This window comes from Cyprinodon tularosa, unplaced genomic scaffold (genome assembly GCF_016077235.1).
Source record: "Cyprinodon tularosa strain WSP-4 unplaced genomic scaffold, ASM1607723v1 ctg48, whole genome shotgun sequence".
NCBI lineage: Eukaryota > Metazoa > Chordata > Actinopteri > Cyprinodontiformes > Cyprinodontidae > Cyprinodon > Cyprinodon tularosa.
In genome coordinates this window covers 308,009-323,857 of record NW_024039207.1, presented here as the reverse complement: position 1 = coordinate 323,857, position 15,849 = coordinate 308,009, and the positions used below count along the sequence as shown (strand labels likewise).

Sequence of the window (15,849 nt, the reverse complement as noted above, 5' to 3'; positions counted from 1 at the left end):
CCCCATCTAGAACCCCCCCTTGAACTGAAAATCTAAAAACCAAAACTGATTATCTTATTATCTTGTTTTATAACTTATTGAAAACACATTTAGATGGTTTTGGTTTGGTAGTTTTCTACAGACTCAGTTCTCAGACTCCAGGGTCTCAGCTTCAGCACAGACTATTCAAATGATTGCATTTGCAGTGATTAAATTACCTCCTCAGCATCAATCAAATGCTACAGAAGCATGGATTATGCTGCAGTAGATCAAGCTCACAAATAGTACTATGTGCATTTAATGAGAATCTTTTGATAGTGCTTAAATGCATTGGATAATAAAATAAACACTATTCACGGTATATTTTTGCAAGCAGTAACAACACAATAAATTAGGGGTAGAATGACACTGAATTCAGAGGCAAATGGAAAGCAGCCCACTGTGAAAACTTTCTAGAAACGTCCCTCATTTTAGCCTTTTTGCCCACCGAACAAAGATTACTTATTCATGTACCTCAAACAGTTTGTGTAAGACAGAGTTCTCACTCTTATTGTAGCCATAAGCGTTCACGTGCACGTGTTTAATAATCTCACAGCGTAAGGCGTTGTCTTAATAAACAATCTTTGGTTGTGGACAGGAAGAGAGGAGCAGGTGTCACCGGAAGCTGTTAGCTCTGTATGAAAAAAGCCCGACGCTAGTGGCTTTTTAACTGCCGCAACCCAGCGCATCAACTATAAGAGATTATACAGCTCAGCCAGAGTAAGAACTTTGTACATTTTACTTATTTGTCAGTCGTTATATGCGTTTTATTCAGAAATTAGCAGCGTTGCGGTGTAAAAATAAAGATAGCGTTGGAAACTAGGCGGCTAATTCAGCTAGCAGCGCTTTGTTAGCCTCATAGCAGATTAATTTATACCTCACATTAGCGCCGAAGTAAGAGATGGATAAATAATAAATAAATATATATAATGTTAAGAGTCAAATAAAAGGATCGTTTACATTTGTGTATGTTTTTAAAAGTCTGGAAATATTAACAGCATTAGTAACTGGGCGAAGTTTGGCCGCTAATGTCTGTTTTTTTTTTTACGCAGTTGCCAGATTTAAGTAATATTTCATCCACCTGATTGCTAACCCATCTCTTCATCTGCATAATTCAGTTTGATTAATTAATTAAATTAAACATTTTCGTCCATTTCTTTTAAACCGCTTCATTCACAAAGCGTCTGCCCATCTCCCCATTATGAATCTGGTCATCCGTTGCGCGCATCTCTTCACGCATAAATCAGTCCTTAATGTATTCATGCATCTGTTCATCCATTCATAATTCGTTGTGCATGCATATAGGTCCATCTATTTATATCACAGATTGACTTAAATAGGGTTTTATGAGGCAGGTACTAATGATGGTGAGATGAAGCCTCATGGGAAAATGTCACCACCTACTGGTGGAGTGCAGAACAACACTTAGTAATATAATGGATTTTTTTTTAGCAATTGTTCTTTTTTTCTCCCCCCCCCCCCCCCCCCCCCACACACACACAGACACACTCCCACACTCCTACACTCCTTTTGAAATTGTTAATGTTCTCTTTTGCAATATTTGTATGTGTGAAATGTCTTAGAAGAGAAAAATCACAGTTTTTCTGCCCTTTTTGATGAAATAAGCTCAAGCAGACAATGAAAGTGCTTCTGCAAATTGGCATCGGTGAACAAGATGAAAGATGTTTTTTTTCAAACTTAATAGTTTTTCCAGAGTTTTTGGTTTTAATCGGGTAGGAAGTTATGTGTTCAACCACTCCTTTGAACACATAACTTTGCAGTGTTTTTACCCAATCTGTATTGTACTAGGGGAAACCAATATAAATTAGTCACATTAGCAAAAATGTTATCGCAACTTTCAAAAGTCTGAAGTGGGTCTTGATCCATCAACCTCAAGAACAGTTTATTTCTTACAGCTAACGCCACTAGCAAAATAACAACGATCTGGAAAGCAATACTACGTAAAACTCATTACATCTGTACCCAATGGCTTGCTCACATTTCTATCATTACATTGTTTAATCTAACCAAACTAGCTTTAACCAACTAGATCTGTTGTTTTTCCAACCAATCTATTCTTAGAATCTATCCAAACTTTTTACAACTGACAGCAGCTCTCCTACAAATTCCCACATCTTGACTGAATATGGAGGCTGTTTAAATGCCTATCGAAGTTCCGGGTGACCTTAAGTGCTTCCCGAGGGGGTCATGTGGTATGGCGGGGTAGCGAGGCTTCGGACGTCATCAATTTTGGCTCCTCCGGCAAAAGAAGCAAGCCTCGATATGCGCCTCGCGGAAACGCCCCCCACCCCCTCATCTCGGCTCATCTCATAGCATCACTAGCAGATACCGATTATATGGATTTGCTTCCTCCCCCGCTCACGTGATTGAAATTAGAACTAGGGCTGCAACAACGAATCGATAAAAATCGACTTTTAAAAGCGTTGTCAACGAATTTCATCATCGATTAGTTGTGTCGCGCGATTAATGCGTCATCCGCCGCCGTCGTCATTGCTGTGGGGTGCCCCCCCATCCCAATCCCGTTCTCCCGCAGGAGTCCCTCTCAGCGCTGCAGTCAGAGCCGCAGGATGTTTACCCTCAGCGTCCAGACTGCAAATGAAGCGCGCATGCGCCGGGATTGACGGCGCAAATTGATCACAATAATTAAAATAGCCTGCGCTTTGTAAAGCGAAAAAAGTCGTAACATGCAACTTTTGTAAAAACAAATGAACATGGCACGGAAGCACCACTGTTATGACGCAGCACCTGAAAAGAAAACACGTTGGAGCCTTCAATGGCAGTGAAGAGAGCTCATCAGTTTGGTTTTAAAGTGGGGAAACGTAACGTTAGTTTCTCAGGTAGCTCATCTGATGCTTTCCTTACCGTGTTAGTAGGTTACAGACAGTGATAAGGTTGGCTACTTATTTTACTTTTAATTTCATTTGAATTAGCTTAAGCAGCGTTTATATTTTCTTTATAAATAAATTAACTTGCAAATTATGAGGGCAAGGCTTTTAAAGTTTAAATCTTCTGGCAAAGATAAAGTAAAGAAGATCCTGCAATGTATGGAAGTAAAGCAGAATAAAATCCAACAAGATCAGTAATATGTCAATTAATTATATGCCACATTGCCATGTAAATATCTGTCTTTGGAGGATGTTTTTTAGCACCCCTAGTTCTCTCATTTTTATTCCAAATACAATTTATAATCTGAATCACAGGGCTATTTTTATCTCTATGGTTGAGTATTTTCTCAAGTAGCAACTCTAACTGCTATACTTTCCTGTCTTAAAAGGCAGAACTCTTCTAGTCTAAAAAAACCTCATTTGTTGAAATGGGGGGACCTATTGTTTGAACCCCTTAGGGGCTTTTAAAAACAAAAATGTATTTTTTTGCGCTTCATGAAACAAAGTACCCTATATTTTGTGGATGTACAGCTACATTTCTCATGTATGTTTGCGTAGTTTTAACACAAACATTTATTTTTCATATTGCACCAGTACAGTTAATGAGCAACCTGTACTTGTGTGCTTGTTTGTTCTGAATAAAATGTTTATTTTGGAATAAAGAAGTTAATATAAAAAATATTTTTTGTCCGATTCATCGATTAATCGAAAAAGTAATCGGCCGATTCATCGATTTTTAAAATAATCGTTAGTTGCAGCCCTAATTAGAACAAATAACAGTGTAAATTAAAAAGGGAAACGTATTACAGAGTAGGGGTGCAACTAACAAATATTTTGCTAATTGATTAATCTGTGGATTATTTTTCCGACTTATTGATTTATAGTCGGATAGCAGAAGACTTTTTACTAAATTAAACCAGTTGAAACTAAAACTAAACTTTTCCACTGGAGGAGTTCTGGATAGGGCATTTTAACAGACAGATTTTTTTTCCCTCTTAAATGCAAAATGTTTATTGAATTTTTTACAGTTTTATTATAATTTCTGCTCTAAGTGAATCGCTTTTAAGCTACAGGCATGTTTAACAGTCTCTATACTACAGTTAACAATTAATTGATAACTGAATTAGTTGATGAATATTGCAATAATTGATAAATCACGATTAATCCAATTAGTTGTACCAGTCCTATTGCAGTGGATTGCAAAATAAGGGAGTGGCAATGCCTTCTCCTCAGGTTGATCTCAGGGCATGGCTGCTGATTGCACTGGTGAATCCACAAACATCTATTTAGTATCTTATGTGTATACAAGAGAAAAACACCAATATCGGCCTAAAATATCGGCTGGCCGAAGCATTGGTCTACCTCTAATGTATACTTGCGTATGCATCCATTCATCCGTTTGTTTATCCATTGATCTGTTGATCTATCAACATGTCTTTGTTTAATACTCATATTCAACCTATGCATTATTACTTTAAAAAATGACTGGAAGCCCAGATTTTAGATTTTATGAGTAATCCTTAATCCTTTTAGAAATTCCATCTTGATTACTTCCCATCAAAATTTCTTCCAACTGAACTGATAAAGATCCCATTGAAATATATTTTGCCATCTTGTGGGCACAGCCAGCAACACAACTGATTTACAAGTTTAAAAAAAGTAATAAAAAGAAGAGTAATATTCTAACAAATGTAAAAATCCACATTGGGTTTTAATGGGGGAGTTACTGATTTTAGTTTTTATAATTTTATCCAATAATTTAAACTATATTGATTGATTTAATTAAAATTCTTTGTAGGTTTTTTTACGTTAAAACAATTTTCTTTTAGTTTTGTCCAGCCTAACTTGTTAGAGTTGGGAGATTTAAAAAGTTTGCCCCTTTTGTCCACAGGTTTTCCTCCATCTTCAGTTAAAATGAGCACTGCTGTACCCAACCATCGAAGGACCAAACCTGGAGGTACGACTGGTAAAACTTCACCTAATTGTCTTCTCTCATTTTCTTAAAATGTTTGTTAGTGGCATGTTTTCCCCTAGAAATGAGTTGTTTTCTTGTCGACAAAAACGTATTTCATCTCTCAGCCTCAGGTCTTTCAACGCATGCATAATTAAACATATTAAGTTGTAAAAACCATTCAACCAAATCTTTTTATGAGAGCAATATAAAAAGTAAAAAAAAAACAGCTCGTATCTTATATCATATGAGAATATCAGAGAACCCCTCTGTTGCCTTAAAGCAAATGTTTGCTTTGGTTGTTTGCAGGCATAAAGCCAGGCGCTGATAACAGCGGCATTACCGGACCCACCTCCCAGATTCCCGGTCTCTGCCAGAGTGCCACCGATAGCATAGAGGTGGAGAGGACCAGCGGGAGACGAGTGGGGATATTTGAGAGCGACTCCGACTATGTCAAGCTGGCGAAGCAGGGAGGACACAAAGGTAAGCTGATGATTTCCATTTTTACTTCATAGATCAACTCAAGAGTTAATAACTTCCTGCTATTTTCATCCAAATGGGACAATGAGCATTGATCAAGCTTTAAAGTCGTAGAGAAATCATATTTAAATGTCAAATCATTCTGGCTTAAACATGTATATAAATGTACTCTTTATCAGACCATATTGTCCCAAACATTTAGAAAATTTCAAAAAAAAAAAAAAAAATCCTGTCTTAAAATCTGTGGGTTTTTTTTTTTTTCGTTTTCTTATGCTGGCCAGTTAGTTATACGTCAGCTTGTACACCTAAATTCGGCCAATCATATATCAACGGTCATCTGTCAATCAAATTTATTTCAGTCATAGCATCTTGATTCATATGTCGCAGCTAATAAACGCAGCGGTTGAAATAAGAAATAAGAATCATTTCCTTTCCCATTGAGTTCCGTCCTAGCGTTCACGGGGATGGACGTCTGTGTCTTCGGCAGGCGTAGAGCTAACAGAACTGGCAGCGTTGTGAGGCAAGGGCTCAAACATGTACGGCTGGAAGCCTTCTACACCAAACCAAGCTTCTGCCGCCCTGGCGTCCTCTTTCACAACATTTTCGTCCCCGCTTTCCTCCTCTAAATAAAAAATGTATGAAGGAAGAGACTCATCCACGACCTCTGACACTAAACTCTCCTCCTCTTGCATGTTTCCCCTGTTCATAGCGTTCCTTGACAGTGTCGTTTCTAAGTCACCAATTTATTTTCCCACTGCGAACCTAATAGCACTAAGTAGCTAACTGGTTAGCAAGATTGCTTCTAAGAAACTGACCACAAACAAAAAGGCCTGCGAATCTTCTGCCACAACAATCCCGCCCCCTTGATAAACGACCAATCACATTCAGTTTATTCTATATGTGTAAATTTAGGCACCACCTGGGAGAACTCAGAACTGCAACGGTTGGAACAGCCGCTTCCCTACGACTTTAAATCAGTCCACAAGGAAAAAAACTGCATCATTGCATCTGCAACTTTTTAGAGACTTTGAAATCCTTAGGGTGACTCATCAGCTGATAAGATATGAAAATATGGGATAAGTGGGAAATTATATCACTTACTGTTAACAAAGTCACATTTTAGAATTTGATATAGAAATCCAGCATTCATTTGAAATGACTACATTTCAGTTTAGCTTTGATTGCAAATTAAAATATGTGATAATCTAATCCATATAGCTCCCTTTAAAACTATGTATGTCATTATTAAACAACACCAAGCTTCATTGCATCATGTAGACAGGATGTTTGTGTTGGATGTTTGCGAGGCGCTGTGTGTTTGAGGCTGATGTTTCCCTCTGGGATTTCATCTGGAGCAGAAGGAAGATGTAGAGCATAAACTGCTCCATGTTATAAACAGATCCACCGCTCTGATTCCCTTTCAGAAACCTCTTTCCCTATTTGTGTTTAATGGACAGTGGCAGCACTTAACATTTTAGAGGAATCTTATCTCCATGGTGCATAAAGACCTCCTTAGTAACTAGAGTTAGTGTAAAAAATGGTGCTAAATAAAGATAAAAACAATCGCTGTGAATTTCTGATTTTAACAGTCTTGGAATGAGAATTCCCAACTCTGAGAGTTTGGAGTAATTGTTTTTGCCACTGAAACTGAGCTGAAAGTTAAATCCCTCATGGTGTTTTTGAAGTGAGATAGGAGTTAGTCATTACTGCCTGCAGAGTTTTAGCTCCATTAACCGGGTTCCCCTTCCTACTGCAGGCCTATTGAGTCATGATGCTGATGCCGATGACGCACCGAAGAAAGCCTACAACCCGCCAAACTGGTTCGGAGGGGATGAGTCAAAGAGGTAAGACCTCCATCCAGACGTCAAACACGATGAAGCGTCACAAAACCGATTTAAGGGAAAACATTTTTAAAGCTTCAGTCCGTAGTAGAACTCGTACCTGAACAAGTTTGGTTTTGACATCCAAGATCAAATGTTCCTAAATGCTCCAGGATGGCTCTGTCTGTTGGCAAAGTGTCGCAGCTGCAGGCGACATGTTCCCAGAAAATCTCACATGGATTGTCACCGTGGTTTTGTGCTTTCAGTGGCAGTAAAGCAACGTCTCCTGACAGCCAGATGAGAGCGGGCAGGCAGCCCCTGGCTGCTCCGTTTGGCACTGATAACAATTCCTCCTGGGAGAAAGAGACTGATAGTTTTAAAGAGAAGGTGAAATAACCAAACTAGTCACTCCCCAACATTCATGCCATGCAGACGCCACCCCATCTGTTACCTCATCATTATTTCAGTTATGATCTTTCCTTCATTTCCCAACCTCATTTTTCCATTTGGAAATTGGTTAAAAATTTCATTTTCTGAAGGTACTTTGTTGAGTTTTATTTTTTTTTTTCTGGGAACATTGAGTGGAAATACTTGCTCAGTGCATTTATGTCTAATAATCAGGCTGTTTTGTTGCAACTAATCTGGGTAATCTGGAAACTCAAGGTAATGCAAGATTATTCATAACCGGTTGGATTTCTTCAGCACATTTTGTTGACAAAGAAGCCACAAACTGATATGTGACATTAGCATAACCTGAGTAATCATATTAAAAAAATATATATTTAAAAAAAATGTCATTTGGTAATTAAAATCAAAATTAATTCATTATTTTAGTTTGAGCTGGATGAACTTGAAGAGATACCCCCTTTGTCTGCTTTCAGTAACGCATCTGTGAACAGAATTAGTTACTTTCCTTTTTAGCAGGCCAGTCAAAGACACCTAAAAGGACTTGATGTTGTCCACAATTGTGATCTGGTTGACGAAATACATTTTAGTTTGTGGTTTTTAACTTGATAAAATGTAAAAAGGTTCTAAAGCCCCGTCACACCTTGGCGATTTAGCCAGTTTATGCCTGACGTACAAAAAATCTGCCTAAAAGGCTGGCATATGTTGGATAAGTTATGGGTACATTTTGTATAAGTTATGAGCACAGGTCGACATACGACAAGTATGTCGAGAAAGTTGGAGCATGTTAAAAATGTCCTGCCGTATGCCAGCTTATAGGAGGATACGTTAAAGGTAAGCAATCTGATCGTTAACATACGTTAAGTGTAAGTTACTCATAAGTTGTGGTGTCCAGCTTATCCAAAAGTTAAGAGTAAAGGACAGATTAGACTTTTGTTACCGCACACATCAAATGTCGCTCGAGTCTGGTCGCGAACCAGTTTTGCTGGTATGCTTCTGCATTGTCGGTCTGGAATTTCTAGGGACGCACAGCAGTTTCCCGCCAAAGCGCAAGAGAACTTGCGAGAAGTTTGGCGGATGGTCACGAGAAACTTTGTTTTGGCAGAGACCTTGGCATCGTTCAAGTGGTTGTACCTCCGAACCTCCTCGATTAAGCTTTCATTGTAGTTGTCCATTGTAGTTGTTCCTCGGTTTTTAAAAATGGCGCGCTCCGGCACCGAATCGAGAAGGACGACCACACAGACTGTGGGAAAGGCGTACCAAGGACCAATCACAGCTGCTTTTTGTCTGTGCGGGTTTGCGAGTGTCCGACACATAGTCAGGATTTTTTTGGGGCACGCAGACAGATTTGACAGTTGCAGAGGCTATGCGTCAGAAGCATAAATTGGCCTTAACTTGTGCATAACTTATTTGGAACTTATCAAGAAATTATCTCCAATGTATATCAGTGTATTTGACGTGTTCCAGACAACCGATGAACGTGTTCCTAACTTACAGCTGCTGTATGTCGTATTGGCAGCGCTTTGGTTTAAAAGGGGGTTCACAGGAGGATTTTATCTGTAGTCCTCCAGACTGCATCCCCATCATAGGCTGAGCATGAATGTGAGTGTGATGGATCCTCCCTGCATTCATGCCAAGACCAATAAAGTTCCTAGCAGACATGACGCTGAATCTCCTGTGACTACAAACCTTCTTTCTTTTTTATTTATTTATTCATTCTTTTTTTTTTTGGCAGCTAGGTTAATACCGCGATCAAAGAAATCTTTTTTTGCAGTCCCGGCGCCTCTGGGCGCCTAGTTGCCCCCTTAGGACACTGGCTAGTGAGATTTCATGGACATTACTCTGCCAAGGGTTATGCAAAAGTTAGGCTGTTGTTGGACATATTCTCTGGACTCGTTATGAATACTGTATGTATACGCCAAAAATTAAAAAATACATAAAAAGTTCAGCGTATGCCAGCGTTTTAGAAGATTCTTTGACGTCAGGAATACGTCGGATAAATCGTGAAGGTGTGACAGGGGCTTAAGGGTGTGAATACTTTTGCAGATCTCTGAGTTTCCAAACTAAAATCCATCAGATCAAAGCTGATATTTGGTTTTGTAATTGAGCTTCATTTTAAAATGTTTTCTGTGGATTCCCTTCTGTTTGTTGTGATCATATTGGATTTTGTTTTATTTTTTCATTGCATGACAATTTCCTCCTTAGGTTTTCCTTGTTTCCTCCTTTGCTCGGCTTCCTGTCCCCCAGCAGCTCATTTATTCATGTGTTCTGTGTCTTCCTGCTGAATCCCAGCCATGTTGCTGCTGCTTTAACAGATTTAAATCTGGTTAATTCTCCAATCTGCAGATGTCTCCAAATGATGCAGCGGACGAGATAGAGGGTCTGTCCCTGACCAACAAGTATAAGAGAATGTAAGAAATAGTTTCATCTTCACCAACATAGATGTGTTAGATGAGAGGTTTTACAGCGTGACCTTCTCCTCCTCAGATCCTACGATAAGAAGGCTCCTCCGGTCAGCATGTCCAAGCTGCTCAGTCACGGCTACATGGAGGAAAAGAAGAAGTCTGGCAACGATGATGACACTTCAAGTAAAAACATTTTACTCGCTGTTAAACACTACAGGATATCTGATGGTTTGACTGTTTATAAAATATGATCTTGGATGGAAGGAGCTTTGAAAGTAAAGGTCGTTAAAAGCGATTAAAAAAAAAAACAGGCACAGATTATAAAAGGTGTCAGAAGCAATCAAATCTGAAGTTTTATCTGTATATGAAGAGATGATAAATCTGTTTAAGTATTTAGCATCAAAAGAGGCTTAAAGTTTCACTAGCTTTGTAAACTATTAAATGAAAAAGACTTTTCTTTAAAAAAAAAAGCTGGAGGTTTTCTCTCGACTTAAGACAATGATTCATGAAAGTATGTCCTTTGTATTTTGAGCTGCTGAAAGCTGGAGGTCCCATTATCTCAACATGAAGAGATAATTAAACTGTTAACACAACAAAATGGGCTTAAAGGCCTAAACACACAGCTTGTGTACAATTTTTAAATCTATGTCACATTAACTGGAGAGGCCCCGACTGAGGTGGGCAGATTGTTTTTCACTCCTCTCTATATGCTATACACAGATTGGACAGATTATGTAAAGTTATTTAAAAAAACAATGATAATAATAAAAACATTCTTTAAAATAAAGCTCCACTAAAAGAATTTAGTGCAGCTCCTCAAACTAGAAGAGATAGAGAATGTTCATATATTGAAAACATAATGAGGTCTACATCTAAAGAAAAAATAAACACAGCAATAAACACCGTGGGACGATTTTGCGAGGCCCCAATGGATTCATATTTAATCCATTTTCTTTCCGCCTCATTCATTCATTCCTTAATTCATTGTCCAGCTTACTATATAACGCAATGTGTGACGCCAAAACAGACTCTTCCCCGTGTGATTAACGGCTTTTATTTTGTGATTCCCCCAAACCGGATGTGTTTTACTTTGAAACCGCGCCTCTCTTCCTATCAGATCCATTGAATCGCTGCGTAGTCTGACTAAAATAGACCTGGGTTCTATCTCAGTCAGAGCTGCAGAAAATCAGGTGGTGATCATCCGCATTGACATTCAATGAGCGCTAAACACAACCTCTTCCGATAAGATTTTCTGTCGGATCGCACGCAAAAACGGATTTGGTGTTTTCTGGCCTTAAGAGTCTCATCTTTACTTAAGAAATGGATGAATTTGTAATCTCTACATAAAAATAAAAAAATAAATAAAATATGATACATTTCCTATTGTAACAAAGTGGGTCTTTGTTTTTATATTTAAGGAGCTATTAAATTGTTTAAACTAGAGTTCTGCTATTGTTAAAAGATATTTTAAATAGGTTGGGTAAGATAATTTAGTCCGATTTATCCTTTGGGATAAAACCTGCTGGATGTCTCCTTATCTTCATCCAGAACCGTCACAGGAGATATTAAATTAGTTGTACACTTTATACAAAAAAAGCTCATAAAATGAAAGGTTATGATCCTTTAGGTCGATCAATCATTATATTTAAAGATAATTAAACTTTTATCATAAAAAACAAACTTTGAGAAAGAAATAAGATGTGCACAATCATTGTTTCCCCTCATTAGAGATAAATTTACATACATCTGCAGCTATTTATGTGTAGTGTTTGATCAATCGTGTGAAAACGTCTCTTTTTTTCTTATGGACCCTAAACCTTAGAGGGAAGAGGACTGAAATAGATGTGAAAGATTCCTCAGGGTGATTTAGAGAAGGGATTTCCTCAATTCAACTCAAACTTTATTTATAAAGCACATTTAAAACAACCAGGGTTGACCAAAGTGCTGTACAGGAATCACAGTTAAGGAACATAAGATAAAAGCCAAAGGCTAAAATACATAAACACATAAAAATAGAATAAGATAAATGTTTCAATTAAAATAAAATTTTGAATAAAATTAAATTTAAAATAAAATTTTGCCAGATGTCCACTTAGACATGATTAAAAGCCAGGGAGAAGAAATGTGATTTTAAAGAGGATTTAAAAACCTTAAAAGGAGCCTGCTGATCTAATATGCCAAGGCAAGTTATTCCTGTTATAGCTTTTTCATTTCCGACATATAATTTGGGTTTTGACCAATACTGATATTGATTGAATGCATTAACAGCATGAATCTTAACATATTTATTTTTATTGATTAATGGTTCAGTTGTTCTCAAACCTATCATTATTGACTAGTTGTATAAATTTAGGCATTAGAATAATTTCTAAGAGCATTAAAGGAGCATTAAAAAAACATTAAATTAGAGTTAATGTTCAGGTTGGACACATTTAAAAGAAAACCTTCACAGATGTATTAAAAGGAAAATATTTCCATGGCTTTCACTGATGTAGGGCAGATGACAGGTTGAAGAAGCGACTAAAATCATGCATGCAATGTTTGTCTCTGTTCTCCAGGTGTGACCTCAGAACAGACCAGCACCGTCATGACGGAGGATGTGGACGATCTGGACTAATTGGCTCCGTTTCTGATTTGCAGCAAAAAAAAGGGGCTGTTCATTGAGGTTGTTATTTTTTTTCCCCCCACATGAAGGTGTGAACAAACCTCTTAGTTTTCGTCATGTTTATTGTAAATCCACTGACTGTTAGGGGTTGTGCTCATGTTTATGCAACTTTCTGTCTTTATTTATTGCTTTAATTTTTATGGAGAGAAGAGAAAAGAATGCTGTTTCTGAGTAGATTAGTTAGTGTTGGTGTCGTTTGGATTTCTTTGCTCGATTTGAAAGCAGGGCTGGAATCCAACAGCGGCCTTGTTGCTGTTTGCTTCCCGCCCTGGACGTATGAAGATCGACTTTAAATGTTTATGCTGATGAATCGTGGTTCCAGTGGCGTGTATATTATTCGCTCCTGCCATCCTGAAGCTGTCGTGCGCTTCTTCTCCGGCTGAGACGGCAAGTAGGAACATTAGTTGAGACAGCAACCCTGCAGCTGTGATCACATGACGAAGTTAAAGCTGACGGCCGGAGTCGCTTTGGTTTGTTCGGGTAAAAAGGAGCCAAATTTTTTTATTTATTTGTTTCTTTTTAATCCTGCTGATACTTCTCTCACCTCCTCAAAGTAAGAAACATACAGCCTCGCTGCTGTTTACCTGCCAAAATAACAAGAATAAATCAGACGAGGCTGAAGCAAACCGCTTTAGATGCTTTAGTGCAAAAGTGCCAAGCTTGTTTTATCGCTGTGAAATCACTACATTCCCCTTCAGCTAAGATCAAAACTTTTCAGTTTCTGGATAGGCTGTGGGATTTTAACTAAAGAAACTTGAATTTCAAAAGCTCCTTTTCCTCTTTTATGTTTTTACATTCCTTGATAAATCTCGAAATCTACAGTAAAATGTTCTTAAAAGGGTTCAAACTGACGTGCAACTTGAAAAAAAAATGCAGACAACCCGTCGTTTCCGCCTCTCTTTGACGCGAATCCTTAGAAGCAGCAGAGCAAAGGAAGGAGCGAATCCATTAGAAACAGACCGTAATGTTCCCGGGTGCTGGGAGCCGTTTTAAAGTTGCACCAGAAGTGCTTCTGCAGACGATAGAGATCTCCTCTTCCTCCTCTTTTTGTCCCATTACTTTGACTGCCAGGATCATCGGCAGGTAATGGATTCCTGTCTCACTTTAAAACGCCTTCGCCTTGACTCATCTAATAGAAGTCATTTTACGGCATGACTGAGTAAAATCCTAATCCCACAGGGACATTCGCTTAAAAATGAAGGATTCCAGCGATGTGGTAAAACAAATCCATCTAATTAACGACGACGAGACGCAGAACCACCTAGTTTTTAACGCAGCTGTTTTATTTAAATATATCACATCTGTGTGTGCCGTGAAAAGTGTTGACACTGGTTTTACTTTGCAGTGAAAGTAACAGAGAATGTATCCTGTTCTGATCTTTTTTTTTTCCTTTGAGGTACGGGTTTATTATTTATGATCTGTTAAATATTCAGGTGAACGGTGTTCTGTCGTGTTTTTGAGTTTACAGAGCAGAAGTAGGAACCTTTAGTGGCTTAACGTCTCAAAGCTCTTCTCTCCCTTTCGCTTTTACTTGTTAAATTTTGAAGCAATGGTTTGAAAAATACAAATACGCCAGACAAAACTGAAGAAGGCAGCGTTTTAAAGGAGGTCGAGCCCCCTTCTCTTCACTTCTCAGTGTGTAACTCTTCTCTTGTTGAAAGGCTGCTCTCACACTATTAATTGTCACTTCAATAAATGGGCATGTGCATGTTCATGAGTGGTGGTGTTTTCTTATCCTTTTTTCTAAATATGAAGCTGCATCAGCCTCTGATTCAACGTCGTCTGGATTTATTATGTTGTTCATTGCAAAAACTAATATAAGGAAGTCAGTTTTTCTTAGTTTTTTTTCCTTTATTTGAGCAGTTAGTCAATATACCAATAAATTTACGTGATTTACTTTTGAAACACTGTTAAATATAAACTCTGTGTCTACACCTTGAAGCTTTCTCTCTCCGTTTCCTTTCCCTGAAAGGAGACCAGTCGGGACAAACTCTTTAAATAACACTTCATAACATATCTATTAAAAACAAGGAGATATGACAACAGATTCTGATAGAAATTGTAATCTTAGATCAGAGAAGTTGCTTAAAACTACAGAATGGCAGCTGCTTACCAGCCGGGCTCACTTCTCGGGAAGTGGCCCCGAAAAACAGTTAGAGGCATCTTATTCATCTCCATTCTGCCACAACATATTTTACATCTGATGAGGAGGCATCTATGGCTTCAGCCTTATCAAATTCTTATTCTATTCCCAAATATTTGCCACCAAGATGAAGATTATAACTTTATATCCAGGACAGAGGAACCGTCCTAATTAGATAAACTACTGGGGAAAACATTAGTTCTGACGCTCCGGTAAAGGTTCTCAATCATCCAGGTCATTCCGAAAAAATTAAAAACAATCTACTGGACTTTGTTTACAAGTTTAAAGACGTTTCGCTTTCCATTTAGGAATATTTTTCAATTCTAAATGTCAGGGATATCGTTGACATTTTGAATTGAAAAAGCTTCCTGGATGGGAAGTGAAACGTCTTCAAACTTGGAAACAAAGTCCAGTGGATTGTTTTAAACTTTTTTGGAATCGGTTCTGCCACGCTACAGGCAGCTAATATTAAGGTGTAAAAAACGCACACATCATCAATGATAATTGGGATTCAGTTTTTATATATGCATAGATATACGTACAGATATATATACAGAAGAGCTATATGTGTATATATTTTATCTATTATTTTTTTATCTTTATTATATTGTATAGTTGGATGTGTGTATATATTATATAAAACTAACTGGAGCGTGTAACAAAAGTAATTTCCCTCTGGGATTATTAAAGTATTTCTGATTCTGATTATCCTAACAACACCATTATCTTATTCCAATTGGATAATATTAATCTTATTTTAAGGATAAAATAGTTGTTCTACTAGCAGATCAACTTATTAGCCTCAAACATTGGGGCACCGAATCAAAGAATGACAAAAGAAAAAAGGGCTAAAAGTTAGTTTACTGTATAACAGGGGGCTTCAACGTTTTCCAGGTCAAGGACCCCCAAACTGATGGAGCGGGGAACCTCTGATTATATATATTGTATGAAATTGTGTTTTATCAAGCTGGTTCTAAAGTCACATATGGAGTCATGTAACGTAAGTAATTTCTCCCTGGGATTATTAAAGTATTCCTGATTCTGATTCCTGGTTGA

At 37.9% G+C, this 15,849-nt stretch overlaps 1 protein-coding gene across 2 annotated transcripts; it reads left to right on the top strand.

The window, feature by feature from the left end:
• Positions 1-591: 591 nt before the first annotated feature.
• On the top strand, positions 592-13,509 carry cunh7orf57 (chromosome unknown C7orf57 homolog). 2 transcript variants are annotated; one of them, XM_038301993.1, is made up of 8 exons: positions 592-738; positions 4,816-4,890; positions 5,185-5,358; positions 7,112-7,199; positions 7,442-7,562; positions 9,927-9,991; positions 10,068-10,168; positions 12,544-13,509. In XM_038301993.1, exons 2-8 carry the CDS (start codon positions 4,839-4,841, stop codon positions 12,600-12,602), a joined length of 660 nt encoding a protein of 219 aa, XP_038157921.1. In that variant the 5' UTR covers positions 592-738; positions 4,816-4,838; the 3' UTR covers positions 12,603-13,509. The 2 variants fall into 2 exon arrangements, with proteins under 2 accessions (XP_038157921.1, XP_038157922.1); XM_038301994.1 differs by having other exon boundaries at positions 593-738; positions 4,816-4,881.
• The last annotated feature ends 2,340 nt before the right edge of the window (positions 13,510-15,849 follow it).

Coding starts and splice junctions, on each gene's coding strand:
- cunh7orf57 (XM_038301993.1), top strand. CDS start 4,839: ATGAGCACTGCTGTACCCAACCATCGAAGGACCAAACCTGGAGGTACG. Junction 7,200..7,441: donor GGAGGGGATGAGTCAAAGAG/GTAAGACCTCCA, acceptor TTGTGCTTTCAG/TGGCAGTAAAGCAACGTCTC. Junction 7,563..9,926: donor CTGATAGTTTTAAAGAGAAG/GTGAAATAACCA, acceptor TCCAATCTGCAG/ATGTCTCCAAATGATGCAGC.